The 27,133-nt window shown below is 37.0% G+C and overlaps 2 protein-coding genes across 5 annotated transcripts in view; one reads left to right on the plus strand and one right to left on the minus strand.

Moving 5' to 3' along the window:
* Positions 1-17,220, plus strand: part of CHORDC1 (cysteine and histidine rich domain containing 1) — a 42,686-nt gene extending 25,466 nt beyond the window's left edge. Inside the window, exon 13 of one of the 2 annotated variants that reach the window (XR_009520366.1) lies at positions 17,088-17,220. The gene's annotated coding sequence lies outside the window, so the exon portion shown is untranslated. The remainder of the gene's footprint in view (positions 1-17,087) is intronic. The other variant, XM_060018118.1, reaches the window with a different exon arrangement.
* Positions 6,124-27,133, minus strand: part of NAALAD2 (N-acetylated alpha-linked acidic dipeptidase 2) — a 59,181-nt gene continuing 38,171 nt past the window's right edge. For 2 of the 3 annotated variants that reach the window (XM_060018114.1, XM_060018116.1), the window contains exons 17-19: positions 25,432-25,513; positions 24,143-24,235; positions 13,922-17,195 (exon numbers count right to left, since the gene is read on the minus strand). In XM_060018114.1, coding sequence (XP_059874097.1) covers positions 17,006-17,195; positions 24,143-24,235; positions 25,432-25,513 — 365 coding nt within the window. In that variant the 3' untranslated portion in view covers positions 13,922-17,005. Of the gene's footprint in view, positions 6,813-13,921; positions 17,196-24,142; positions 24,236-25,431; positions 25,514-27,133 lie in introns of those variants that run through there. The other variant, XM_060018115.1, reaches the window with a different exon arrangement.

Raw genomic sequence — 27,133 nt, forward strand, 5'->3', positions numbered from 1 at the left:
ACCTATGAGGTAGGTTCTCTTGTTACAGTCAAGGAAACTGATTTATGGCACAAGTAACTTGCCCAGTGGCAAAACTAGTGAGTTGTAAAGGAGAGCTTTCAAACTCAGGCACCTGGCTTTCTGTTCTGTGCTCTTAACTACTATTTTATGCTGCTTATGTCTGTCAGTTGAATTAGTGGGTTCCATAAAACTGGCACATAGCATGGAAAACTAGTAACACTGTGTTTAGTTACTAGGAACAAATTTTACTTTCATATGTTTTGTTAGAAAATAAATTTATAAAATGATGTAGTCCTTTTGTCTGTACGGTTTTGGTTAGAATAATAGCTGGATTAAAAACTTATCATTTATGTTTTGACAACTCTTACGGTCTCTAGTTTCTCTAAACAGCTTCCAAAGAAATGTCAGAATCCTCAGTTCAAAAACGTTTCCATTGCCATTTTGATAGTGATGTATTTTGTATATAGCTTGTAGATAGGAATTGTTATCTGTGTGTTGGATAAAATGTGTAATGAAACAGCATCAAACTTATCTTTGTTTTCCCCATTAACATAAGAGTTGGTTAAAGCAATCGTGTTTGGAGCATAAGATATGCAGAGGAAGGACAGATAAGATTGTAAACATGGGGATAAATAGCAAAGGATCATTTGAATTGTTGGTTTTCATCTTGTAGACCAGGCCATTGGTTATCAAAATACCACTTCAAGACCAGAGGTGTCAGCATCTTGAAATCTGTTAAAAATGCAAATTCTTGGTCCCCAACCTGTCAGACCTACTAAATCAGAAACTGTGGAGTGATACCCAAAAGTTTGTGGAAGAATTTCCATTTTATTCTGTTGTACGATAAGTTTGGGAAACACTAGCAGTGTGGAAATCTAATTAGGCTTGCATTCTTTTTTTCATCAACTTAATTTCTTTTAAGTTAACTTTTTGTTTCAGAACAGTTTTGGATTTAAAGAAAAGTTGTGAAGATAGTACAGAGTTCCCATATATTCCACCCCCATTTTCCCCTATTTTTAATATATTGCATTAGTATGGTACATTTGTTACAACTAATGAACTCATATTGATACATTATTATTAACAAAGTCCGTACTTTATTCAGATTTCCTTAGTACTTTACCTAATGTCTTTTTTCTGTTCCAGGATCCCATCCAGGTACCACATTTCATTTAGTCATCATGTGTCTGTCCTTGGTCTCTTCTTGATTTTGGCAGTTTCTCAGACTCTCTTCAAAATCCTTAATGATTTTGAGAAGTACTGGTCAGGTATTTTGTAGAATGTCTCCCAATTGGGATTTGTCTGGTGTTTTTCTTAGGATTAAATCGATGTGTTTTGAGAAAGAAAAGCACAGGGTAAAGTGCCATTCCCATACGTGCTGTCAAGGGTACGTGCTGTCAACATGGCTTATTACCATTTTGATCTCCTGGCTAAGGTAGTGTTTGTCAATTTTTAACTGTAAAGTTACTCTTTGTCCGGTCTTCTATCATTTAGTTCCTTCTGTGTGCAGCCCACACTTAAAAAGGGGTGGGGAGCTATGTTCCACCTCTGAAGGGTGGAGTATCTATGTAAATTATTTAGAATTTTTGTGTGTGGAAGATTTGTTTCTTCTCCTGATTATTTATGTATTTATACCAATGTAGACTCATTTTTATACTTTGAATTATAATCCAGTGTTACTTTGTTTCTCAGATTGTCCCAGCTTTGGTTATTGTAGCCTTTCAGTTGGCTGTGTGTCCCTTTGTCATATCCTTGGCCTGTCATTGTGGGTTTATTTTTGGTTTTGTTTTGGTGTTGTTCTTTAGCACTTTCTTACCTTCTGGCACTCCAGCATGCTCCAGTCAGTCATTTCTCCAAAGATTCTAGGTTCTTTTTATTGGAAAATGGTATTAGAAACCAATATCTGGATATTAGGTGTACTCATTGCTGACTTATCTTTGTGTCTAGGTACACTCAAGCTGATAGCAAGGAAATATATGTGTGTATGCTAACCTGTCTATACACATATCTATAAATATTTCTGTAAGTAACTATCTATAGTAAGGTGAACGTGAGTTCATACTTAGTTCTCCACCACTACTCCGTTACCACACAGATCACTGCAGCCTCCTCCCCTAGCTTATGTGTAACTTCGCACTCCTACAATAAAAACCTGGCTTCTGTCATCCACTATCCATTTACTTGTTCAGTTTCAGTATACATGTACAGCAGTATCAGAATTTTTAACCTAATCTCCTATAGGAAACAGATTTATTAACTGGAGTAGTGCTTAGGTAGTTTTTTGCCTGTAGTCTTATATTTCTAGACTCCTACAGTCTCAGAGTTAGCTGAGCACCTTTTCCCCCTCACTTCTTTCTTTGAGGTTTTTTCATATATTTGTTATAAGGCTTGTATTTTATTTTAGAAAGATCATTGTAGGGAGTTCCCTGGCAGTCCAGTGGTTAGAACTGCATGCTTCCACAGGGCCCAATTTTGATCACTGATAGGGAAGCAGGATCCCCAGGCCACACGGCACAGCCAAAAATAAATAAAATAATCATTATAATGAAAGGTGCAATTAGAAGTGTTTTAAAGAGGAAGACCCTTTAGGACGAGGGCGTGAAATATACCAGAAGCAGTAGGAAGAGAAAAGGATAAATTAAGAGATATATCTTGAATTCAAAGGAATTAGGGATTAGAGGGTGAAATTTCAAGGATAACTCCTAGATTTTGAAACAGAAGGAGCCCCTAAACAAGATAGGGAATTTTGGAAAAAGTGATTTTTTTACGGAGGACTCTTGAGTCCAAGGAATCTGTAATGCCCAGGTAAAGTAGTCCAAGCTATTGGTAAGTTCTGACGCTTACAGTGAGCCCATGTCTGGCTCTCAGAATTTGGAAGTCATAAGTAAATAGGCGGTAATGTAAATATACCATTTAGCTAACTTTGAGAATACAAAGTTGATACTGTTCTGAACTTCTGAGAGCATCTTACTTTAATCCAAAAGCAGTGACAATTCCTGTCCTTTGTATCATGCAGGAGTACACAGGCATTGAGATAAGTAAGCCTGAACAAGGAGTGTTGAGGCTTCCATCCTGAATGTGCAGAGTGTGCCACCTAAACCACCTGTAATGGGTCCCCTAGATGAAAGGAAAGTTCTTTACCAGAAGAATGCGGAAGGCAGGCTGGGTGGATGAAAAACAACATAAATTCACCACAGGCCCTTGATTCTGTCAGTATGATCATTAAACAATTTTAGTGCTAGGCATAATATATTCTTATGGTGGAGGAAAATGTAAAGATTATTTGTTGGAAATAAAATCCACAAATTTTAAATGATGCATTAGGCTTATTAGAATTGATGGCTTCCTTATAATTACAATTGTTTGTAAAACTTTAAAAGGCTTCTGAATTATGAAAGCTGGATTCCGATAACAGACTGATCCCAGACTGGCCTGAAACCAAGTTGGACTGTTTTTGTTACCTTAATGATTCCTGCCAGCCCCACCCTCCCTTGCCCATAATGCTACTTAAATTATCATTATAAAAAGGCTGAGTTGGACACAAAGGAGGGGAACCAGTATAAGGAAGCAGAAAGCCAATGTCAGGATGATGAAAATCAGAATTGAGAGATATTTAGTTAGGTGGAATTCTTGTCCCATTTAAGTAGGTGTATAGTAATAGGGCTTTATAATTGATCAGATTAAAATACTTCATAAATTCTGTTTGTGATTTAGGTGTAGGAATTTAGGAAGTACTGGTTACAAGTAATTCAGAACTGTAGACATAATGATGACTAATTTTTTATTCAATAGGTTGGCAATTCAAGTGTGCTAAGCACTTTGCTAAGTGCTTTTGATAGCTTTTCATTTTATCTTCAGAATACCCCCATGATTATATATTATTATCCATATTTTATGGATAGAGAAACAGAGGCAAAGGAAGCTCCATAACTTGCCTCAGGGCACAATAGGTAGCAGATGGCAAAATTGGATTTTAAAATGAGGGCCTTCAACTTCAAAGTCCTGTTTAAACTCTCCACCATGACACTGAAGACATCTGAGTCACCATGCAAAACCTAACATTGGAACTGCTATTTCTTTATTAGTGTTTAGTCTTTTCTTCCTTAGTATCAAGTGAGTGAATTATCATGAAAAGATAATGTGCTTTTAACTTTTGCAGTAGTTAATTGAGCCATTGACTTTCTTGATAAGGACCTCTATAGGGCTGATGGGCTATTGACAAGAATTAGGGATGGCTTCTGCAGGACTGTAAAAGGCCCACGGCAATGAATTTGTCCTTTGCAGGCAGTTAGTTCTAAAGGCTTGTGCATATAAATAACCTTGGACTTACTATCATTTGGAATCTGGAACAGTTTTCTACATCTGTATTCTTAGATGTTGATGATTGGAAGACAATGTACATAGGCAGATAACATGTCACTTTAATGGGGTGAAAGAAGCAATGCATTAAAATTAAGTATTAGTACATTAGACAAACAATTCACTCGTAACCTAATTTTACATGATTGAAGTTTTCATTTGTGAAAAGTTAGGGAAGATGTCCCCATCAAAGTACAGGGAAAGACACTTAAACCTGAGCTCTAGAGTGTTTTAATGAATCAAGAACCACATGTAAAATTATTACGTTATAAATTATAGGACACTTCTTCCAAAGAGAGATCTGTAGCCTACATGGGTGATCTTTTTATATATTATTATGCTTTGCCAGATAATCTTGAGGCTAGTTGAGGTTAGGTTTCTTAATATTTTTTCCTCCCAAAGGAACTGTTCTGAGTTGGTATGAAATTTACAGATTTTATTAATGTTTTTGGTAAGATATAAAAGTTTGTGAGCATCTTCAATTATTATAGCCATCCCTTTGCTTAATTATTTCATTTCATTCAAGAAAACATTTTTAGCTACTTCGTATGTGCTGGGGATAATTACCAAACACACTGGCCTCTGCTTCCAAAGATTCCAGCAAGGAAAGCAAAAGGTCATCAAATAAAAACTATGCTGAAGATCAACCTGTAAAGAGTTGCTGTGAGAGCATGTTTGGTAGATTTTATACATGGATTTTTGGAGGGGTAGACACTAGAGTCCTGAAAAAAAAATGGGTAGGAGTTAACCAAATAGGAGGGAGGGATGGAGAAAGACAAGGATGTGAAAAGAACTGGAGTTGAGAGATGACAGTGGCCTCTTAAGAAAACTCTTGTTAGTCTGCTTAGCCCCAAAGCTTTCTATCTTGCCCTCGCCCCTAAGCAAACACCTCAGCCTTGGTTTTAGGTTCCTCTAGATTCCAGTACGTCGTGGTAGTTCATACAGCCATCAGAAACTCTGCTGATATTCCCCTTAAAGTGCCTTAGTATAGGATGAATCTGACCTTTAGCCCATGCCTAGAATTGGCAAATGTCCCCAAGGAAGTAAACAGTTGTTGCTCTCAGCAGTATTTGGAGACTTTTAGTACATTTAGTTTTCATTGCTTCCACAATTTTTTGATATATCTAAAAATATTGTGCCTTTAATACATTTTTTTTTTTTAGTAGCTGGAACTGGAGTGATTGCCTGCCAGTACCTACTATATCATTCCTGGGAGTGTGGAAGTCCTTACTGAAAATATGTAAATAGAATGTAGCATGATCACATTTAGGAAGATCATTCTGGCTGAAGTTACTATGATTGTGATACAACAGGGGAAAGGAAGTTGGGTGATTTGAAAGGAAGTTTTTACATCATTTAAGTGAAAGATATTGTTGGCGTGAATTCAGAATAATCACACTTGGGATTGAAAGAAGTGGATGAACACAGACTTACTAAAAAGAGAGGAAGCAAAGAGCAAATGACTAAAGTTAAAAAGCAATGACAATAACAAAGACTAAAATCCATTACAGTGTGGTAGTTATTTCTCACGTTACTGTTTTACTAAACTCATTTCTGTACTTCAAAAGTCAGGATTGGAGAAGAATTATTTTCTTGTATCTCATCTCCATATATAAACTTGAAAGTTGGAAGGTCAATTGATAGTTTTGAAATTCTGAGCTAATATGAAAAATATTAAAATAGCCCATGTATGCATCTGTAAATAAGTGTTGTTTGTATCCTCAGAACAGAAAAACTAGTAAATTACAAAGATAGAAAAAGAGGTTTCTATTTTTGAACTTTATTGCATCCCAGAACTTTTTTTCTCTTCAAAGTTAAAACAGCCTTACTGTAGTTTTTATTATAAGAGGAATATATTCCAATGTAAGAAATTAAAGCAATACAGAGAAGTACAAAGATTAAAAGTCTACCACCCCAGTGTAATAAGTGCTGCTAATACTTGTGTGATATCTGTACATTGTTTTATCAACATATTTTTTTTCCAACTCAACAATAACTCACAGACAACTTACCAAAAATGAAAAATGTTTATCAGTTTATCAGCTTTATGACTATTATACCATAAGTTAAGCAGTTTCCCATTGATGAATATTTAGTTTACTTTTTTACTATGATAAAATGTTGCAGTATCTTTGTCACAAATATTGGCATTCTTTCCAATTTTCTCTAGAATAAATTTTTAGAATTTCTTAATGTATATGCCTATATTACATTTCATATGCTTTTTATTAGTTTACTTTTATATTACTCAATATAAGCAACATGTTTAGATTTTTTAAATGATCAAATTATTGCATTATAATAGAAATTTATGGCTTATTTAAATTTGATTTTAGAAGTCAGCAACAGGGAATTCTCTCACGGTCCAGTGGTTAGGACTCAGTGGTTTCACTGCCATGGCCTGGGTTCAACCTCTGGTCCTGGTCGAGGGAACTAAGATCCCCCAAGCTGTGCTGCAGAGCCAAAAAAAAAAAAAAAAAGTAATAAAACATTTGTCACTAGCAAAATATTTCTTTGCTATTTCACAAGTATCCTTATGAGAAATAATCTCTTACTCAGGATGTGGACCAAGAAATAGGATATGCTTAGGGGAAAAAAGGTTTATTTTTTTTTTCTTTTTGGGGGGATGATTCTTTGAGCTGGGAGATGGATAAATGGGAGTTTATTGTATGTTCTCTATGTTTGTGTAAGTTTGATGCTTAATGAGACTTGAGGTGCTGTTCTGGGTGTACAGGACTCAATCTCTTCTAGAGTGTTTTTTTTTGTTTTATTTTAGTATATCTGATATGTAATGTGTAAATTTAAAGTGTAAAACGTTAATTGGATACATTTATATATTGTAATATGATTGCCATTGTGGTGATAATTAGCACCTCTATCACCTTACCTAGTTATCCTTTTGTTGGTAGTTGGAATAAGTTCTCTTAACAAGCTTGATGACTGTAACACGATACTATTGTCTGTACTCCCTGTACTGTGCATTATATCTCTAGAGCTTTTTTACTACTTATTGTAAATTTGTACCCTAAACAACATTAGTCTTGTCCCCCACCCCTTAGCCCCTGCTAACCACCATCTTATTCTGTTTCTGCAAGTTTGACTTTTTAAAATTCCAAATATAAGCAATATCATACAATACTTGTTTTCTGTCTGACTTAATCTCACTTAGCAAAATGTGCTGAGGCCATCCATGTTTTCACAAATGGCAGGATACCCTCCTTTCTTCGTGGCTGAATAATATTCCATTACATTATATTCCATTATATATATTCCATTATATATGTACCATATTCTCTTTATTCAGCCATTGACAGACGCTAAGTTTTTTTCCACATCTTGGCTATTATAATGCGGCAATGAATATTGGGGTACACATTTTTTTTTGAGTTAGTGGTTTCATTTTCTTCTGAAAAATAACCCAGAAGTGGAATTACTGGATCATGTGGTAGTTCTATCTTTAATTTTTTGAGGAACCTCCACACCGTTTTCGATAGTAGCTGTGCCAGTTTATGTTCCTACTGATAGTGTACCAAGGGTTCCCTTTTCTCCACGTTCTCACCAGCACTTCTTATCTCTTTTCTTTCTGATGATAACCATTTTAACAGGTATGAGATGATGACTCACTGTGGTTTTAACTTGCATTTCCCTGATGATTAGCGATATTGAGCATCTTTTCATGTACCTGTTGTCTTTGGAAAAATGTCTTTTAGGTCGTCTGCCCATTTTTTAATCAAATTATTTGCGTTTTTGTTTCTGACTTCTCTATATTTCGGATATTAACCCCTTATCATATATGTGATTTGCAAAAAGTTTCTCCCATTCTGTAGGTTGCCTTTTCATTTTGTTGTTTCTTTTGCTGTGCAAAAGCTTTTAAATTTGATATAGTCCCATTTGTTGATTTTTGCTTGTGTTTTTATATCCAAAGAAATCATTGCTACCACCAGTGTTGAGGAGTTTCTTCCCTATGTTTTCTTCTAAAAATTTTAAAGTATCAGGTCTTATGTTTAAATCTTTAATATATTTCAAGTTAATTTTTTTGAGTGGTGTAAGATAACGGTCCATTCTCATTGCTCTGCATGTGTTTATCCAGTTTTCCCAACACAATTTGTTGACGAGACTATTCCTTTCCCCATTGGGTGTCCTTTACTCCCTTATCCAATATTACTTGACCATATAAGCAGAGGTTTAATTCTAGGCCCTCTAATGTGCTCCACTGGTCTATGTGTCTATTTTTGTGCCAGTATAATACTTTTTTTAAAAATTGAAGTATGGTTCATGTACAATATGTTTCAGGAGTACGACATACTGATTCACAATTTTTAAAGGTTATATTCCATTTATAGTTATAAAATATTGGCTGTAGTCCCTGTGTTGGACAATATATCATTGTAGGTTATATCTTTTATACAGAGTAGTTTTTAGTTCTTAATCTCCTACACCTATTTTGCCCCTTCCCCCTCCTCACTGGTAACTACTAGTTTGTTCTTTATACCTGTGTGACTGTTTCTTTTTAGTTATGTTCACTAGTTCATTTTATTTGTTTGTTTTTTAATTGAAAGGAACATGCTTTAAATTCTATAGAACTTTACAGTTTTCAAAAGTTTCACACATGATTTCATATAATCCCATAAAAACCCTTTTTTTAAATCACCTGCCTCTGTATTGCTCCCCCTTCCCTCTCTGCACTGATAAACACTAGTTTATTTTCTGTATCTGTGAGTCTGTTTCTTTTTTTGTTATATTCATTAATTTGTTGTATTTTTTAGTTTCCACATATAAGTGATATTATACAGTATTTGTCTTTCTCTGACTTATTTCACTTAGTATAATACCCTCCAAGACCATCCATGTTATTGCAGATGGCAGAATTTTCTTTTTATGGCTGAGTAGTATTCCATTGTGTGTGTGTGTGTGTGTGTGTGCGCGTGCGTGTGTGTGTGTGTGTGTGTGTGTGTGTGTGTATCACATCATCTTCATCCATTCATCTGTTGATGGACACTTAGGTTGCTTCTATATCTTGGCAATGGTAAATAATGCTATGAATATTGAGGTGTGTGTATCTTTTCAAATTATGGTTTTCCCTGGATATATGCCCAAGAGTGGTATTGCTGGATCATATGATGGTTCTGTTTTTACTTTTTAAGGAACTCCCCCATACTTTCTCCAAAATGGTTGTACAAATTTACATTCACTCAACAGTGTACAGAGTTCCCTTTTCTCCACATCTTCATGAACATTTGTTATTTGTATTCTTTTTGATGATAGTGATTCTGATGGGTCTGAGGTGATATCTTAACTGTGGTTTTAATTTGCATTTCTCTGACAATTGATATTGAGCATATTTTCATGTGCCTGTTGACCATCTGTATATCTGCTTTGGAAAAATGTCTATTCAGGTCTTCTGCCCAGTTTTTAATCAGGTTGTTTTTTTGATGTTGTATGAGTTGTGTATATATTTTGGATCATATCATTTTCAAATATTTTCTCTCATTCACTAGGTTGCTTTTCATTTTCTTGATGGCTTCCTTTACTGTGCAAAAGCTTTTAAGTTTAATTAGGTCCCATCTGTTTACTTTTGCTTTTATTTCCTTTGCTTTAGGAGACAGATCCAAAATAATACTGCTATGATTTGTATCAGAGAGGGTTCTGCCTATGTTTTCCTCTAGGAGTTTTATGATTTCCTGTCTTATATGTAGGCCTTTAATCCATTTTGAGTTTATCTTTATATGTGGTGTTAATGTTCTAATTTTATTCTTTTACATGTAGCTGTCCAGTTTTCCCAGCACCACTTATTGAGACTATCTTTTCTCCATTGTATATTCTTGCCTCCTTTGTCACAGATTAATTGACCATAAGTACATGGGTTTATTTCTAGGCTTTCCATCCTGTTCCATTGATCGATGTATCTGTTTTTATGCCAGTACCATATTATTTTGATTACTGTAACTTTGTAGTATAGTCTGAAGCCAGGGATTGTGATTCCTCCAGCTCTGTTCTTTCACCAGATTATTTTGGCTTTTCAGGATCTTTTGTGTGTCCATAGAAACTTTGAAATTTTCTTTTCTAGTTCTGTGAAAAATGCCCATGGTATTTTGATAGGGATTACATTGAATCTGTCAATTGCCTTCAGTATTATGGTCATTTTAACAATATGGATTCTTCCAATCCATGAACATGGTATATCTTTCCATCTGTTTGTGTCATCTTCAATATTTTTCATCAGTGTCTTACAGTTTTCAAAGTATAGGTGTTTTGCCTCCTTAAGTAGATCTCTAGGTATTTTCTTTTTGATATGATAGTAAATGGGATTGTACCCTTAAATTCTTTTTCTGATCTTTTGTTGTTAGTGTATAGAAATGCAACAGATTTCTGTATATTAATTTTATATCCTTCCATTTTACTAAATTCATTGATGAGCTCTAGTCGTTTCCTGGTAGCATCTTTAGGATTTTCTACGTAGAGCATCATGTCATCTGCAAACAGTGACAGTTTTACTACTTCTTTTCCAGTTTGGATTCCTTTTATTTCTTTTCCTTCTCTGGCTGCTGTGGGGAGGACTTCCAAAACTCTGTTGAATAAAAGTGGTGAGAGTGGGCATCCTTGTCTTATTTCTGATCTTACAGGAAATGCTTTCAGATTTTCATCATTAAGTATGATGTTACCTGTGGGCTTGTCATATATGGCCTTTATTATGTTGAGGTTTGTTCCCTTTATGTCCATTTCTGGAGAGTTTTTATCTTAAATGGATGCTTAATTTTGTAAAGCTTTTTCTGCATCTATTGATATGGTTTTTGCCCTTTAGTTTGTTAATGTATATTACATTGATTGATTTGCAGATATTGAAAAATCCCTGCATCCCTGGGATAAATCCCACTTGATCATGGTGCATGATCCTTTTAATGTATTGTTGGATTTGGTTTGATTATATTTGTTGAGGATTTTTGCATCTATGTTTATCAGTGATATTGGCCTGTAATTTTCTTTTATTGTGGTGTCTGTTTTTGTTATCAGGATGATGCTGGCCTTGTAGAATGAGTTCACAAATGTTCCTCTGCAGTTTTTAGTATAGTTTGAGAAGAATAGGTGTTAACTCTTCTCTAAATGTTTGGTAGCATTCACCTGTGAAGCCTTCTGGTTTCGACTTCTGTTTTCTGATAGTTTTTATTACTGTTCCACTTTCATTGCTGGTAATTGGTCTGTTCATATTTTCTGGTTTAATCATGGAAGATCATACATTTCTAGGAATCTTCCATTTTCTTCTAGAGTGTCCATTTTATGGGCGTATAGCTGTTCATTGTAGTCTCTTATGATTCCTTTGTATTTTCTTGGTGTCTCTTATAACTTTCATGTCTGATTTTATTGATTTGGCCCTCTCTTTTCTTTCTTGATGAGTCTGGCTAAAGGTTTATCAGTTTTGCTTATCTTTTCTAAAAACCAGCTCTTAGCTTCATTGATCTTTTCTGTTTTTAGTTTCTATTTTACTTATTTCTATTCTGATATTTATGATTTATTTCCTTCTACTAACTTTGGGGTTTTGTTTTTCTTTTCCTACCTCCTTTAGGCATATGGTTATATTGTTTATTATAATACATTTTCAGTACTATAGCTTTGTAATATAGTTTGAAATCAGGAAGTATGATACCACCAGCTTGGTTCTTTTTCCTCAGAATTGCTTTTGCTATTTGGGGTCTTTTGTGGGTCCATACAGATTTGACGATTGTTTTCTACTGTGAAGAATGCCATTGGTGTTTTGATGGGAATTTTGTTGAATCTATAGATGGCTTTGGGTAGTATGGACATTTTGACAATATTACTTATTCCGATCCATAAACACAAGCGCTCTTTCCATTTATTACTTTTGTTTTCAGTTTCTTTCAGCAATAATCTTTCACTTCCTTGGTTAAACTTATGCCTAAGTATTTTATTGTTTTTGATGCTATTGTGATTGGGATAGTTTTCTTTATTTCCTTTTCAAATGTTTCATTCTTAGCATATAGAAATGTAATTGATTTCTGTATATGGATTTTTGTATCCTGCAATTTTACTGAAATCATTAATTAGTTCCAACAGTTTTTGGTTTTTTTGTTGTTTTTTTTTTGGTTGAGTCTTTGGGATCTTCTATATATGAAATTGTAGCATCTGCAAATATCATCACTTAGTTCTTCATTCTCTGTTTGGATGCCTTTTGTTTGTCTTGCCCAATTGCTCTATATTGAGCAATTTAGTCCTTCAGTACTATATTTAATAAAAATTGTGAAAGTGGGCATCCTTGTCTTGTTCCTGATCTTAGAGGAATAGCTTTCAATTTTTATCCATTGAGTATCATGTTAACTGCAGGTTTGTTACATATGGCCTTTATTATGTTATGGTATGTTCCTCTATACCCAGTCTGCCTAGCAGGTTTTTTTTTTTTGTTTTGTTTTTTGCGGTACACGGGCCTCTCACTGTTGTGGCCTCTCCCATTGCGGAGCCCAGGCTCCAGACGCGCAGGCTCAGCGGCCATGGCTCACAGGCCTAGCCGCTCCGCGGCATGTGGGATCTTCCCAGACCAGGGCACGAACCCATGTCCCCTGCATCGGCAGGCGGACTCTCAACCACTGCGCCACCAGGGAAGCCCCTGCCTAGCGTTTTTTAATCATGAAAGGATGTTGTATTTTACCAAATGCTTTTCTGCATCAACTGAGATGATCACGTAATTTTTATCTTTCATTAATATATTACATTTATTGATTTACATGTTGAACCATCTTTGCATCAAAGGGATAAATCCCATTTGGTCATGATGTATAACCCTTTTTGTATGTTCTTAAATTCAGTTTGCTAAGATTTTATTGAAAAATTTGCAGCTACATTCATCAGGGATATTAGCCTATTGTTAAAGTGTCCTTATCTGGCTTCAGAATCAGGGTAATGCTGGCCTCGTAAAATGACTTTGGAAGTATTTCCTCCTCAGGTTTTTGCAAGAGTTTGAGAAGGACCGTTGTTAATTCTCTTGAATGTTTGGTAGAATTTGCCAATGAAGCCATCTGGTCCTGAGGTTTTCTGTGTTGTGTGGTTTTTGATTACTGATTCAATTTCTTTGCTCATTAATGGTCTGTTCAGAATTTCTGTTTGTCCTGATTCAGTCTTGGTAGTTTGTGTTTATAGAAGTTTATGCATTTCTTCTAGGTTATCTCGTTGGCATATAATTGTTCATAATGGTCTCATATGTCTTCTGTATTTCTGTAGTATTTGTATCTCTGTAGTGTCTTCTTTTTCATTTCTAATTTTGAGTCCTCTCTTTTTTTCTTAGTCTGGTTAAAGGTTTGTCAATTTTGTTTATCTTTTGAAGAGCCAGCTTTAATTTTGTTAATTCTGTTTTTTTCCTCCCTGGTCTCTATTCATGTATTTCCACTTTGATCCTCCTGCTTTCTCTTTCTAGTTCCTTGAGGTGTAAAAGTTAGGGGGATTTTTTTTTGAGATGTTTCTAAATTTCTCAATATATGAATTTATTGCTATAAACTTTCCTCTCGGAACTGCTTTTCCTTCATCCCATAAGATTTGATAGTTTGTATTTCCATTTTCATTTGTTTTGAGATAATTTTTTAATTTCCTTTTTGTTCCCCTCTGATTGTTTAGGAGTGTCTTGTTTACTTTCCACGTATTTGTAGATTTTCCAGCTTTCCTCTGATTGTTGATTTCTAGTTTCGTAGATTGTTATCTGAAAAGATAGTTGGTGTGATTTCAGTATTCTTATTTGTTGAGATGTGTTGTTTTCATTTCTTCTCGTATCATGATTTATACTAGATAATGTTCTGTGTGCACTTGAGAAGTATGTGTGTTCTGCTACTTTTGGATATGTCTGTTAAGGTCCTTTGTTATACAGTATGGTTAAATTCCAGCATTTCTTATTGATTTGATGTCTGGATGATCAGTGGTCATTGCTGGCAGTGGGATATTGAAAGCCTCTACTATTATTGCATTATTGTCTATCTCTCCCTTTTGATCTATTAGAATTTGCTTAATATATTTCAGTGTGCCAATGTTGGGTGTATATATATATTTATGATTGTTGTATCTTCTGGATATATTGACCTTTTTATCATTATATAATGACCTTTTGTCTCTTATCATTTTTGGCATTAAGTCTGTTTTGTCTGGCTATACCTGCTTTCTTTTGGTTTCCAGTTGCACGGAGTATCCTCATCCACTCACATCTTTACCCTGAGCTTATGTTTATCTCTAGAGCTGAAATTATATAGTTAGGTCTCTTTAATCCATCCAGCCACTCTGTGCCTTTGATTAGTGAACTGAATTTATTTCTATTTAGAGTGATTACTGATATGTAAGGACTTACTACTGCCAGCTTATTGTTTGTCTTCTGGTTGTTTTGTATCTCCTTTCTTTGTTTTTCCCTCTGTTTCTGTCTACCTTTGTAAAGTGGTGATTTTCCACGGTGATTTGCTCAGTCTCCCTTTTTTTCATGTTTCATGACTACTCTAGATTTTTGCTATGTGGTTACCAAGCATAAACATCTTAGACATAAAATAATCCTACAGGAAAAAGACTAAAAAAGTAGTTCAAACACGTTCTGTGTGTTGAACATGTGGTAGTACATATTCTCTATCTAATATCCTGAGTTTATTACAGTGCATACCACATAATCATTGTTCTGTTCAAATGGTGAATTGTTGATTAAAGATGATAAAAACAAAATAACTTACCGATTAAAGTAAACAATAAGTTGAAAAGGTTACTATTTTTCTCTAAACCCATATTTCTAACCATACATGCTTTTTTAGCAATAAATATCTTTCTTCTGGAAAGCTGCCGGTAGGAAAAACATAAAAGAGATTTATAAATTTTTGTATTTTGTCCCCTTTAGAAATGATACAATAGAGTTAGATGGAACCTTAACAATCCTTACTCTTGAAGAAACTGATGCCCAAAATTATGTAGTGATTTACTCAGTTGGGACAGTAGAAAACCCAATATTGTCTCTACAAGACAATGCTTTAAGTCAAAAGTTAAAATACAGTTACTCCTCTATCCTAAAATAAAGTCTTATGTTAAGGTAATATAGTATGGTAGAAAATTAAATTCATAGATTGGCTAAAACAAACTTGTCACAGAAGTCTAATTTAATATGCTTTACAAATTTATTTATGCTTCATGAGTAGTGTCTTTTATTGCCCTTTAAAGCTTCTTCTTGTAGTTAGTGTGCCTGCCTATGAGGGCTCATTTAATTTTGATTCTCAACTCTTTTTGGCAAAGTAATTAAACGACCAAGCTTTCTGAAGCTTTCATCTCAGATTACCCACAATTCTGAATCATTAGGCTCTGCATGAAAGTTTGCACATGCTGATATACTTCTGTTCAATAGGAGTCAGAGTGTGAAGATTTGTGGCAACTGCAGTAGACCTGTGAACAACACAGCTTTCAACTGCATAGGTCCATTTATCCGCAGATTTTTTTCCACTAAATACGTACTACAGCACTACATGATCCATGGTTGGCTGAATCCATGCATGCAGAAACAAGGATATGGAGAGGCCAAGTGTCAAGTTACACATGGATTTTCAACTGCACAGAGGGTCAGCACCCCTGACCCCCATGTTATTCAAGGGTCAACTGTTTTCACCTATCAGATATATATTATTCAGTAGAGTTGAAGTTATCAAAAGTATAGCTGTTACTCACTTTTCCTTACCATTTGTACTCCATGATGGTTTCGCAAGAGAAGGTGTGCTATTCCAGTCTCCTTGCCAGACATTTTTTTTCTTGGTAATCAAATTTATTTATAAGGTATCATTGTTACACATTTTAAGTTTACTGTTTGATGAAGTTTGACAACTGTATATTCCTGTGTAACCATCATCCAGATCATGATACAGAAGACTCCCATCATCCCAGAAACTTTGCTCTTTGTAGCACATTTCCTCCCTGCCTGCCCCTTACTTGACCCAAGCAATCACTGATGTAATTCCTAATACCATAGATTAGTTTTGCTTCTTCATATAAATTGGATCTCATACTAGGCATTCTTTTGTGTCTGGCTTCTTTCCCTCAACAATGTCTGCCAATAATATTACATGTATCGGCAGTTATGTCGTTTTTATTGCTGAGTAGTATTCCATTGTGAATATACCACAATGTATCCATTCATTTATTGATGGGCATTGGCATTATTTGCACATTAAGCTGCGATGAACATGCAACAGTCTTTTGGTGATCATGTTTTTGCTCTTCCTTAGTAAATACCTAGAAGTAGAATTTTAGAGCTATAATATAAGTATATATTTAACTTTATAAGAAGGTGCCAGACTGTTTTCCGAAGTGGTTGTACTGTTTCACTTTCTGGCCACCAATGTCTGAAGAGTTCAAGTTCCTTGCCATATTTTATTTTAGGGAACTTTCACTTACTTTATCTCTTTCTCCATATGACTAGAGGTTTTTTGGTTTGTTTTATTGGATTAGTACTTTGATGATGAAGTTATGAATTTTCAAAGGGCCAAAAATCTCTTTGCAGATGAACAAGGTGGAAGTCTAAAGTCAAAACATGACATGAAAAGCAAGATTTTAGCATGCTCTGGCTTCATGTGTTATCAGAAAGAAAGACGGATTTTATCCTCAGACTTTTAATGGCAGCTAGTTGGCTGAGACCTTACTATAACAACTCTTTCAGAGTCCCTGCTGCTGCTTGAATTGTAAAGGCTGCAATTGAAATGTGTTTCTTTACTTCTTTCCAGGCTGAACGAGGATCTGCTTTATTTTCAATATCAAATATAGAATCAAAGATGCCAGGAAATGATTCGCCAGCATATTTGTTGTGGCTGCTTGGAGCAAAGATGATATGCCTAGTAGAAAAAAACAAAGAGGACAGGTTGAACTGAAGCGTGTACATATATTACATTTTATATGCTTTTTCTTTATTCATTCTGCTTTGTTAGACCGTATCTTACTAAGTATTCTGTGTCTCCTCCTGGCATTTACTTTTGTTACTCCAAAATAAAAACATATATAATTGGTTTGAGATACTTAGTTAATGGTATAATTTTAAGCAAAGAAAGGAGTTGATAAGACGCATCTCGTGAATCATATGTTGCCATCCCATGCAGTTGGAAGTAAGTAGATTCTTTCCTGTAAGTTATGGGCATTAGTTGTCTAACTGCCTAGACATCCACAAACTGACATCCATGAAGCATGGATAATTTATGGATATGTTTAATAAGAGATTAAAAAAATACCGCTGTATTGCCTTTTTTAGAGATTCAACAAGAATGACAGTTGTTCCCAGTACTCTTCAGACATTAAAAAGCAATAATTAAAGAAGCTTGTATTACAAAAATATCACAAGTGGCAAGGATAATAAAGCCCATTCCACAAAGGTAAAATGGCTATATATGGGTTGCCCACAAAGACACACTTTTTTGATCTAGAAGGAAAGTTTGCAGTTGATTTCCTACTTCACCTCATAAGTAGCTCAAGAGATCAAGTTACTTCTCTCCCCAGTGTGTGGAATTCTGCCTTCCACAAATGTACATATTTTATTAAACACTCTTATCAGGAATTAGGCCCAATAGTCAAATCCTATAGCTGCTTCAAGCTGTAAATCTACTGTAGGACACAATATGGAACTCTATGTAAAGTCACTGTATTAATGATCAAAGAGAAATTTATAATGTAATCATTTAGATTTCCCAAAGTACATCAGGATTTATTGCTCTTGGCTTTTAAATTTTAGTATGGCCTCAAATGGATCTTTCTTATTAAAAGAGGTATATGTGCTAAACTGTTTATAAACATTAATATTCTGACATATATAAGCTGAGATTAGAGATACAGGTCATAGGTATTCCTTACTATACATGCCGTCTTCTGGAGAATTGTAAAGGGAGAGTGTAGTACAGTATTATTGATATAGCAATCAAGTAAACCTGATGAAATTGTAAATGGGGTGTTTTCCTAATTTCTTTGTGATCATTAGTGTGTAGAAATGCCATAGGTCCCTGTATATTGCTTATGTGTCCTACAGCTTTACTGAATTCATTTATTCGAATAGTTTTTTTGTGGAATCATTAGGTTTTTCTACAAACAGTACCATGTCATCCGCAATAGTGACAGTTTTACTTCTTCCTGGTTTGGTTGTCTTTGATTTACTTGTCCTAATTGCTGTGGCTAGGACTTCCAGTACTATGTTGAATAAAAGTGGTGAGAGTAGGCATACTTGTCATGTTTTGGGTTTTTCACCATTGAGCATGATGGCAGCTCTGGGTCTGTCATATATGGCCTATGTTATGTTGAGATACACTGCCTCTGTATCCAGTTTGTTGAGACTTTTTTTTTTAATTCGCTCTGCGGCATGTGGGATCTTAGTTCCCCGACCAGGGATCGAACCCATGCCCCCTGCAGTAGGAGCACGGAGTCTTAACCACTGGACCACCAGGGAAGTCCCGTTGAAACTTTTTATTATAAGTGGATGTTGAATTTCGCCAAATGTTTTTTCTCTATTGAGATGATTATATGGTTTTTATTCACTTTGGTTGGGAATTTTCTTCTTTCAGCACTTTGAATACATCATGCCACTCCCTTCTGGCCTGAAAAATTTCTCCTGGAATATCTGCTAATGGTCTCAAGAGGATTCTCTTGTTCATAAGTTGTTTTTCTCTTGCTGCTTTTAAGATTCTCTCCTTATTTCTACCTTCCTTGCCATTTTAATTATAATTTGTCTTAGATGGGTATCTTTTGGTTCATCTTATTTGGAATTGTCTCAGCTTCCAGGATCTGGGTGTCTCCCCATGTTGGGGAAGTTTTCAGCCCCCTTCTCTTTTCTTTTGGGACCTCTATAACATAAATGTTGTTTCACTTGATGTTGTCCCAGAGGTCCCTTAAGCTGTCATCACTTTTAAAAATCCTTTTTGCTTTTTGTTGCTCTGTTTGTGTGAGTTCCACCACCTGTGTTCCAGGTCACTGATTCTTCTGCTTCTTTTAGTCTGCTAGTGAACCACCCTAGTGTATTTTTCAGTTCAGTTATTGTATTCTTTCTTTAACACCATGACTTCTATTTGGTACTCTCTTATATTTTCTACAAGTTTCTCAAAGTTTTCGCTGTGTTCATCCATTCTTCTCTCACATTCAGTAGCCTCTTTGATGACCACTACTTTGAACACTTTATCAGGTAGATTACTTATATTTGTTTAACTGTTTTTCTCCTGGGGTTTTGTCTTTTCTTCTTTGTTTGTAACATATTCCCGTGTTTCCTCATTTTGCTTGACTCTCTGGAAGAGGTGGCTGTTGCATCTAATGCATAGAAACCAGCAGTCTTGATGGAGTAGCCTCATGTGATAAACCTTACTGTCCAACCTTTCCCTAGCTCTTGGTTGTCTCTCAAACCTCTGGGATTCTCCAAGCCACCTATTTTTAATAGCTCCCAACAGCTGAGTGTGTGCCAAGACCTGTCAGTGTACCAAAGGGGAATATCTCAGGCAGCACTTAGATTCAGGATGATTGGAAGCCAGGCCCTCAGGCTGCAGCTTTTAAAGTATGCAAATGTATACCATCCTGTGGAACACGAGAGTAGGTCTGGTGGCCACTAGAGCCAGGTCATAGGAAGGTGTCCCCTGGGTAGCAGTCAAAACTCGGGGCTCCTTTCTGGTATATACTAGCAAGCTGTAGCAGAGCAGAGGGAGAACGTAGACGGCGTTCCCCGGCCCGTGTTCTCTGAGAGGAGCTCCACAGGCCTCTAGCTGTGTGCCAAGCGTGAAGGCTGCCCCTCAGGCTGAAGCTCCAGGACAGGCAAATAGGCCTCTTCTACGGAAAGGGGAGGCGGGGGGTGTTTCCGCCTGCTATCTGTGCAGTGACCTGAAGGTGGCAGCCTCCCACGCACTGACTCTCGGATCGTTGTAACCCTGTGGGACCCAGGAAAGCAATACCACCTGGCCGCCAGAGGCAGGGGATGAAGGGGTATCCCCTGGGCAGCAGCCACAAAAGCTGAGGCATCAAACGTGTAAGAGTTCCCCTGAGAGATGCTCGTTCTCTGGAGCGTGGCAAAGGGAGAGCATGAAGACAGCACCTGCCCTCTTAGGTCTCTGGTACAGTTTACAGTCAGCCCTTAGATGGGTAATGTGTTTAATCAGAATCCTGCCTCTCGGCCTGCAGCTGTGATTATAAGCTTATAGGCTTCTTTCCCTGGAAGACAGCCCTTGGTTCTGCTGCCTCTCTCTTGCTGTGCCTGACAGTGGTAGCTGTTTAATATCTATTCCTATGACACCCGCAAGCATAATCCCCTCTGGTCACCAGAGCCAGGCAATGTAGAGGTATCCCCGGCAGCAGCTTCAAAAATCAGGGTGCCAGAAAAGGGTATAAGCTCCCTTCTGAGAGAGAAGGTCAAGCTGGAGTGAGGCAGAGGGAGCGCGCAAAGAGTGCTTCCGCCAGCCTCCATTCCTCAAGAGAGCACTCCGTGGGCTTTTAGAAGTGCGCCGGAACGAAAGCCCTCTCCTCAGGCCAAAGCTCCTGGACAAGCAAATGAGCCTCTTTCTCAGAAAGACTGGGGGTGTTTTCAGTCTGCTCGTACCTTGGGGATGGTAGTCTGCCAAGACTGTCTCTCCAGTTGTTACAGCCTCATGGGATGCAGGAATGCAAGCCCTCCCACCCGCTACCCCGCGCCAAGCAATCAAGGAGTGTCTCCTGGCGACAGCTACAAAAACCAGGACACCAGATGCAAAAGGCAGAGTACCAGCTGCAAATAAAAGCTCCGCTCCAGAGATACTGGTGCTCTGGAGATCAGCAGAGGGAATGCGTAACGATCATCACCTTCAGGGAAGAGGAGGGAAAGAAAGATAGTGCCCACGAGCTTTAGCAAGGCAGAGGAAGAGTGGAAATCGGCACCCACCGGCCCCCATCTCGGAGAGTATCCCACCAGGCCCCTGCCCCTCCAGCCGGTGCTTTAAGATCAGCAAGTGAATCTCTTTCACATAAAATCTGGGTGCTTTTAAGGACTGCTCCTGTGCTGGGCCCTGTGCAGATGAGTTCCAGCCAGTCCTTTCAGCCTGAGCAGTTTCTCAGTTCTGTACATCCCTTTGGTCTTCGGGATGCAGCAGCTTTGTTGGTTCTCAAAGCCAGATGTTTGGGAGGCTTACCTCTCAGGCACAGGGCCTAAAAGTTGAGGTGGCTGATTTGGGTACAAACCCTTTGCTGTGGGCTGCTGCCCCAGGAGTGGGCTTGGTGGCAAGATTGGGCCTCAGCCTTACCTACCCACATCCACGTGGCCTTTTTCTCCTTGCCTGATTTGAAGGAGTTGCTCGGCTAATCGTCAGGTCTTTTTCAGAGGACAACTGTCCCATCTGTAGCTGTAGATTTGGTATGTCTGGGAGAGGTGAGTTCGGTATCTTCCTACATTGTCATCTTGAACCACCTCTCCCTGGCTTTAGAATATAGTCTTCATGTTCAATTAATAGTTCCAAAAAGTGTGTTTACCCTTTGACCCTGAAATCTCAGGTACTGATTATAGAGAGATTAAAACAAATGTTCAAGTAGGGCTCAGGGACATTTTATAGCAGTACTTTTCATAATACTAAATAATTGGGGGGCAAAATCTAATTAAAAACTCAATAAGGACTAAAAAAATTACACATGAAAGCCATACAGTGGAACACTATGCAGCAGATGAGAAGAGCTAAAATTATATATATTGGGCTTCTCTGGTGGCGCAGTGGTTAAGAATCCGCCTGCCAATGCAGGGGACACGGGTTTGTGCCCTGGTCTGGGAAGATCCCACATGCTTTGGAGCAACTAAGCCCATGTGCCACAAGTACTGAGCCCACACTCTAGAGCCCGTGAGCCACAACTACTGAGCCCGTGAGCCACAGCTACTGAAGCCAGCACGCCTAGAGCCTGTGCTCCACAACAAATCCACGCACCACAACAAAGAGTAGCCCCCGCTCGCTGCAACTAGAGAAAAGCCCGCTTGCAGCAACAAAGACCTGACACAGCCAAAGGAATAAATAAGTAAAAAAGTTGTATATATTGACATAGATCTCTGAGATAAATTTTTACCAAAAGCAGTTGCAAAGTGATATATGGTCCCATTTATGTAAACAGAAATGAATAAATAAATAACTATACATGTGTACATAACTGCATTCAAAATTTAACATCAAACTCATCACTGATTTTCCCTGAAGGAAATAATAGAAATGTCCATGTGTTAGCACTGTCCCTTTTTATTCTATATAATTGTATAGAGCCTGAATTTGAAAAAGAGATGTTTGCTTATAAATCATATAAATTAAAAAATAAGGACTTCCCTGGTGGTCCAGTGGTTAAGAATCCATCCTCCAATGCAGGGGACGCCGGTTCGGTCCCTGGTCGGGGAACTATGATCCCACATTGCCACGGGGCAACTAAGCCCACACCTCAACTACTGAGCCCGTGAGCTCTGGAGCCCATGCGCCACAAGTAGAGAGAAGCCAACGCACTGCAACGAAGAGCCTGTGCACTGTAACAAAAGATCCTGCGTGCCGCAACTAAGACCCAATGCATCCAAAAAAAAATTAAAAAAAAAAAACTTTAAAAAATAAAAAAATATATAAAGATGGACTAATGATAGGCAAGAGAGCATTAACGTGTAGATTAGCTTTCAACCTTTGATTTATGTAAATAACTGATGGCTGCTATTTCATTTGTATTGATAAACATTTATCCTTACATTATGTAAACTATTATAAAAATAGCAGCCATTTACTGGGTATACCCCCTCTGAGCTGAATCTTCTGCATGCCTTAAACCTACAGACCTATGGGGTAAAAGCACTGTAATCTCCATCTACAGCTGAGGAACCTGAGTCTTAGAGAAGTAAATTTGCCCAGGTCACACTTAGTATTTGGCAGAGCTGGGCTCTAAATGCCTGGGCTTGTAATCAGTTAAATTATTACTAATATTTATAAGAAAGGTAACATAGAAATATCTTTTGTATATGTATAAATAGCAATTATCACCATCCTAATTCAGATGAGCAAACCCTAGATATGACTTGCTCTAAATCACACATGTGCAAGTGAACTAGAACACAGATTTTCTGACTCTAAATGCTAGGACCTTTCTAATTTTTACCAAGAAACCACGGCTTAAAATGTACCTCAAAAAAAACTGGAGGCTATCCAAAAGCAGCCAAGATACTGAAAGAAAACCTGAGATAGAGATTAAAAAAAAAACAACGATATTTCTTTGGGGGAAACTATGGCATCCATCTTCAAAAACCTGAAATGTTATATGGAAATAGATCTAGACTAATTCTTTTTGACTTTGGAGAGCAGAACAGGGTCAGAGGGAGAAAATTACAGGGAAATATATCTTTATGAAAAAAACTTTCTATTAAGTAGAACTTTCCTAAAACAGAACGAACTTCCTCATGTGGTAGTAAGCTTCCATTCACTGGAAGATTCAAACAGTGGCTGGATAACTACTTTTCTGAGATCCTACAGAAAAGATTCATGTAGAAAATTGAACTACATGAGCTCTCAGATCCCCTTTAAGATTCTGTGTCTCTTCGATTTTGTTACAAGAGTTCTTTTTCAACTATCATCTGCCGTTTACATCTGCAGCAAAGCAATACACGATATGAAATTAACTTTTCTGATAGTACAAATTATACTGTTATGCAGAATCTCACCCATATTTCCTTCAGTATACATATCCACTTTCCACTTGTCTGATAGCAGGAGTTTGAAGCACACCTTGGGTGTGCTGGTTTTGGTCACAGTGACATATTTGGTGTCCTTTAGTAGAACAGCTGTTGCCTCCTTACCTATAGAATGGCCTCCCTGGTAAACCAAGGGGATCGATGAATGCCCTTTCCAGGAACATCAGTTGGTCATTCATAATTCTCACTGCAGTGGGGCTTTGAGAATAAGAAGTAGATAATTAAAACCCTTACCATGCAACCACATTTTAAAATATTAAATAAGGATAAGGCATGAGGAAATAACCTTCTAAACTCATAGATTTTTTAAAGAAAATGCATATAAAACACACAGTAAGGCTCATATGGTAAGCTACATATAACAGCAGGGGCATTTTTCTATTATTTATAATAAGCAGAGAGACTGATTGGGAAATGGTTTGTTTTGTTTTTCAAGATCACAGACCAGAAAGAAGTGAAAGACATTTTAAATTCTTTGTAGGAGGAGAGCCAGGCCTCCTGCAAAGGTAGACAGGGTGGACTACCAAGTTGTTCTTGATAAACCAGTTAATTCTACTGTGGAAGAAAGGAGCAGAGTAAAGGCTAAACAAGACAGAATGAAGGGAAGTTGCAGGAGTCTGCAAGGAGGGAGACAGCTGCTCCTAGTGGGCAGGGAGTCCCTTCCACACTTGGAATCTGCCAACTCTCTTTTGGGGTGCTGCAAAAGTTCCCTAAGCTGTCCTACAGCCCCAGGGCGAGAGGCCCCTCACAGTGACTGATACAGCTTTCTGCCCGGATGGGAGGTGGGAAAGCTTATTCTGATAAATCTGAAAAAAATTAAGAAATGTGACATGGACTGTAAGGTGGAACAAATTATGCTTGTTAAATAATGCTTTGAGTATAACTTTCAAATTATTTTTCAACCTAACAACGGCACGAGGTTAAATGAAACGCAAAAAAAGTATTAGTAAAGAAAGAACTTCTACACCATTCACAGGAATATTGTGACTGTAGTAAAATATGCTACAAATGCACTTAAACCCGTAGAATGTTGAATTACCAGAAATAGTCAGAATTCTTATCATGCAAACTTCTGAAGACATGTCTCCCTGGCCCTTGCCATGGGATGAGTTTTTAGTCTATCATTCAACAGCTATGCCCCTCAAACTTTAATGTGAATACAAACTACCTGGAGAGTCTTGTTAAAGTGCAGAATTCTCATAAAGCAGGTCTTGGATGGGGTCTGATATTCTGCCTTTCTAACAAGCTCCCAGGTGATGTTGATGCTACTGGCTGGCACACCATGATTTGAGTAGCAATGATTCAGAGTTGAATGCTTCTATAAGTGTACACAGTTCATTCCAGTAACCAGACTGCTTTTCAAAACAGTAGGGAGCTTTATATTTGAAACTTACTTATTCAGATCAACTTGTGAAAGTCTTCTATGAAAATCGGAAGCAGACTTTGAGAAGTTTTTCACAGCAGAAAATAAGGAATCTTTTTAAAAAAAATAGAAAAGTAGAAGGGAGATTAGTAAGCATGAGTGCTTCATATTTCAAAGGTTCATTTTCCAACCCCGCCCCATTCCAGACTGCTGTGACTAAATAGATGTTGAAACTATTTTTCTACTGAGTTTTCTTTCAGATCCATGGAAATTATTAGAAAATATTGTAACAAAGAAATAATGTATCAAATTGAAAATGGCAAAATTGGTTCTTAAGGAAATAACAAATTTCAAGAGTTTAAGACATAAAAAATCCTTTTAACTCAATTTATCAGAAACCCAGCATTCATTTATTTATTCATTCAATACTTACTTATTGGGACAATTCATATAGATCTAAGCACAATTTTCTAAATTTTCTTTGCTTCAGTTTCTAGATCTTAGTGCCTGCTGCTCGTCGTAACTTTCTGAAGGTTACTTTTTTTTTTTTAACATCTTTATTGGGGTATAATTGCTTTACAATCGTGTGTTAGTTTCTGCCTTTATAACAAAGTGAATCAGTTCTACATATACATATGTTCCCATATCTCTTCCCTCTTGCGTCTCCCTCCCTCCCACCCTCCCTATCCCACCCCTCCAGGTGGTCACAAAGCACTGAGCTGATCTCCCTGTGCTATGCGGCTGCTTCCCACTAGCTATCTACCTTACATTTGGTAGTGTATATATGTTCATGCCATATGTCCATATGTCTCACTTTACTGACTACCCGCTACTCATTCTCAGCACCCCTATAGTACCCTCTGTGCACCCCTTTAATAGATTTTCCCCTGCATTTTGTCTTCTCCTTCCCCATGAGAATTTAAGCTCTTTGAACACAATGACTATTTCTTAATCTTCTTTATATCTCCCAGGAAATAACACAGCACTTGGTACACAGTAGACACTCAGTACATATTTGCTAACTTTGATATATACTAAGAATATGTACTCCCAGAATAATAAAAGAAAATGGTTGCAATAAAACAGTAATAATAGCTAACATTATGAGCACTAAGTGACAGTCGCCATTGTTTCCACACACCAACCAAATGGAATCTCCACAGCAATCTTGGAAACATTTTACTTTACTATTTCACTCATAATAAAACTGACACATAGGGGGTTAAGTAACTTTCTCAAGGTCACACAATGCCTAAATATTAGAGCCAGGATTTGAAACAGGAAACTGCTTCCAGACCCAATGCTTAATGCTGCTACACTACACTACACCACATTTCACTTCTGCTTTGCAGGAGATACATGATGTGGAACAGCAACCACAAAATGGCCAGATATAAAAGGAAAGAATGCTGAAAACCATGTAAAAAATCCTCCATGTAGAAAAACATTAATAGGTAAATGCTGCAGTAATAGTGATAATAACGTAATACTACATATATGTAGTAGAAGTGGTGGCTTTCTCTACTTTCCAATCTTTGTGTAATATTGTTACATTTTAATAGTATTGTTCTTATAACAAAACATTTTTAAAGGCAGCAATATGGGGAAAATATTTACCAACCCAATGTTTGTAGCACTTAGCAAAATGGATTCATCCTACAAATATCAAACTAAATCACATTCTTTAATAGGTGTTTAAAGTTTTTTTTCTATAAGTCAGGATTAAGAAATGA

This window comes from Delphinus delphis, chromosome 8, assembly GCF_949987515.2.
Source record: "Delphinus delphis chromosome 8, mDelDel1.2, whole genome shotgun sequence".
NCBI classification, from domain to species: Eukaryota; Metazoa; Chordata; class Mammalia; order Artiodactyla; family Delphinidae; genus Delphinus; species Delphinus delphis.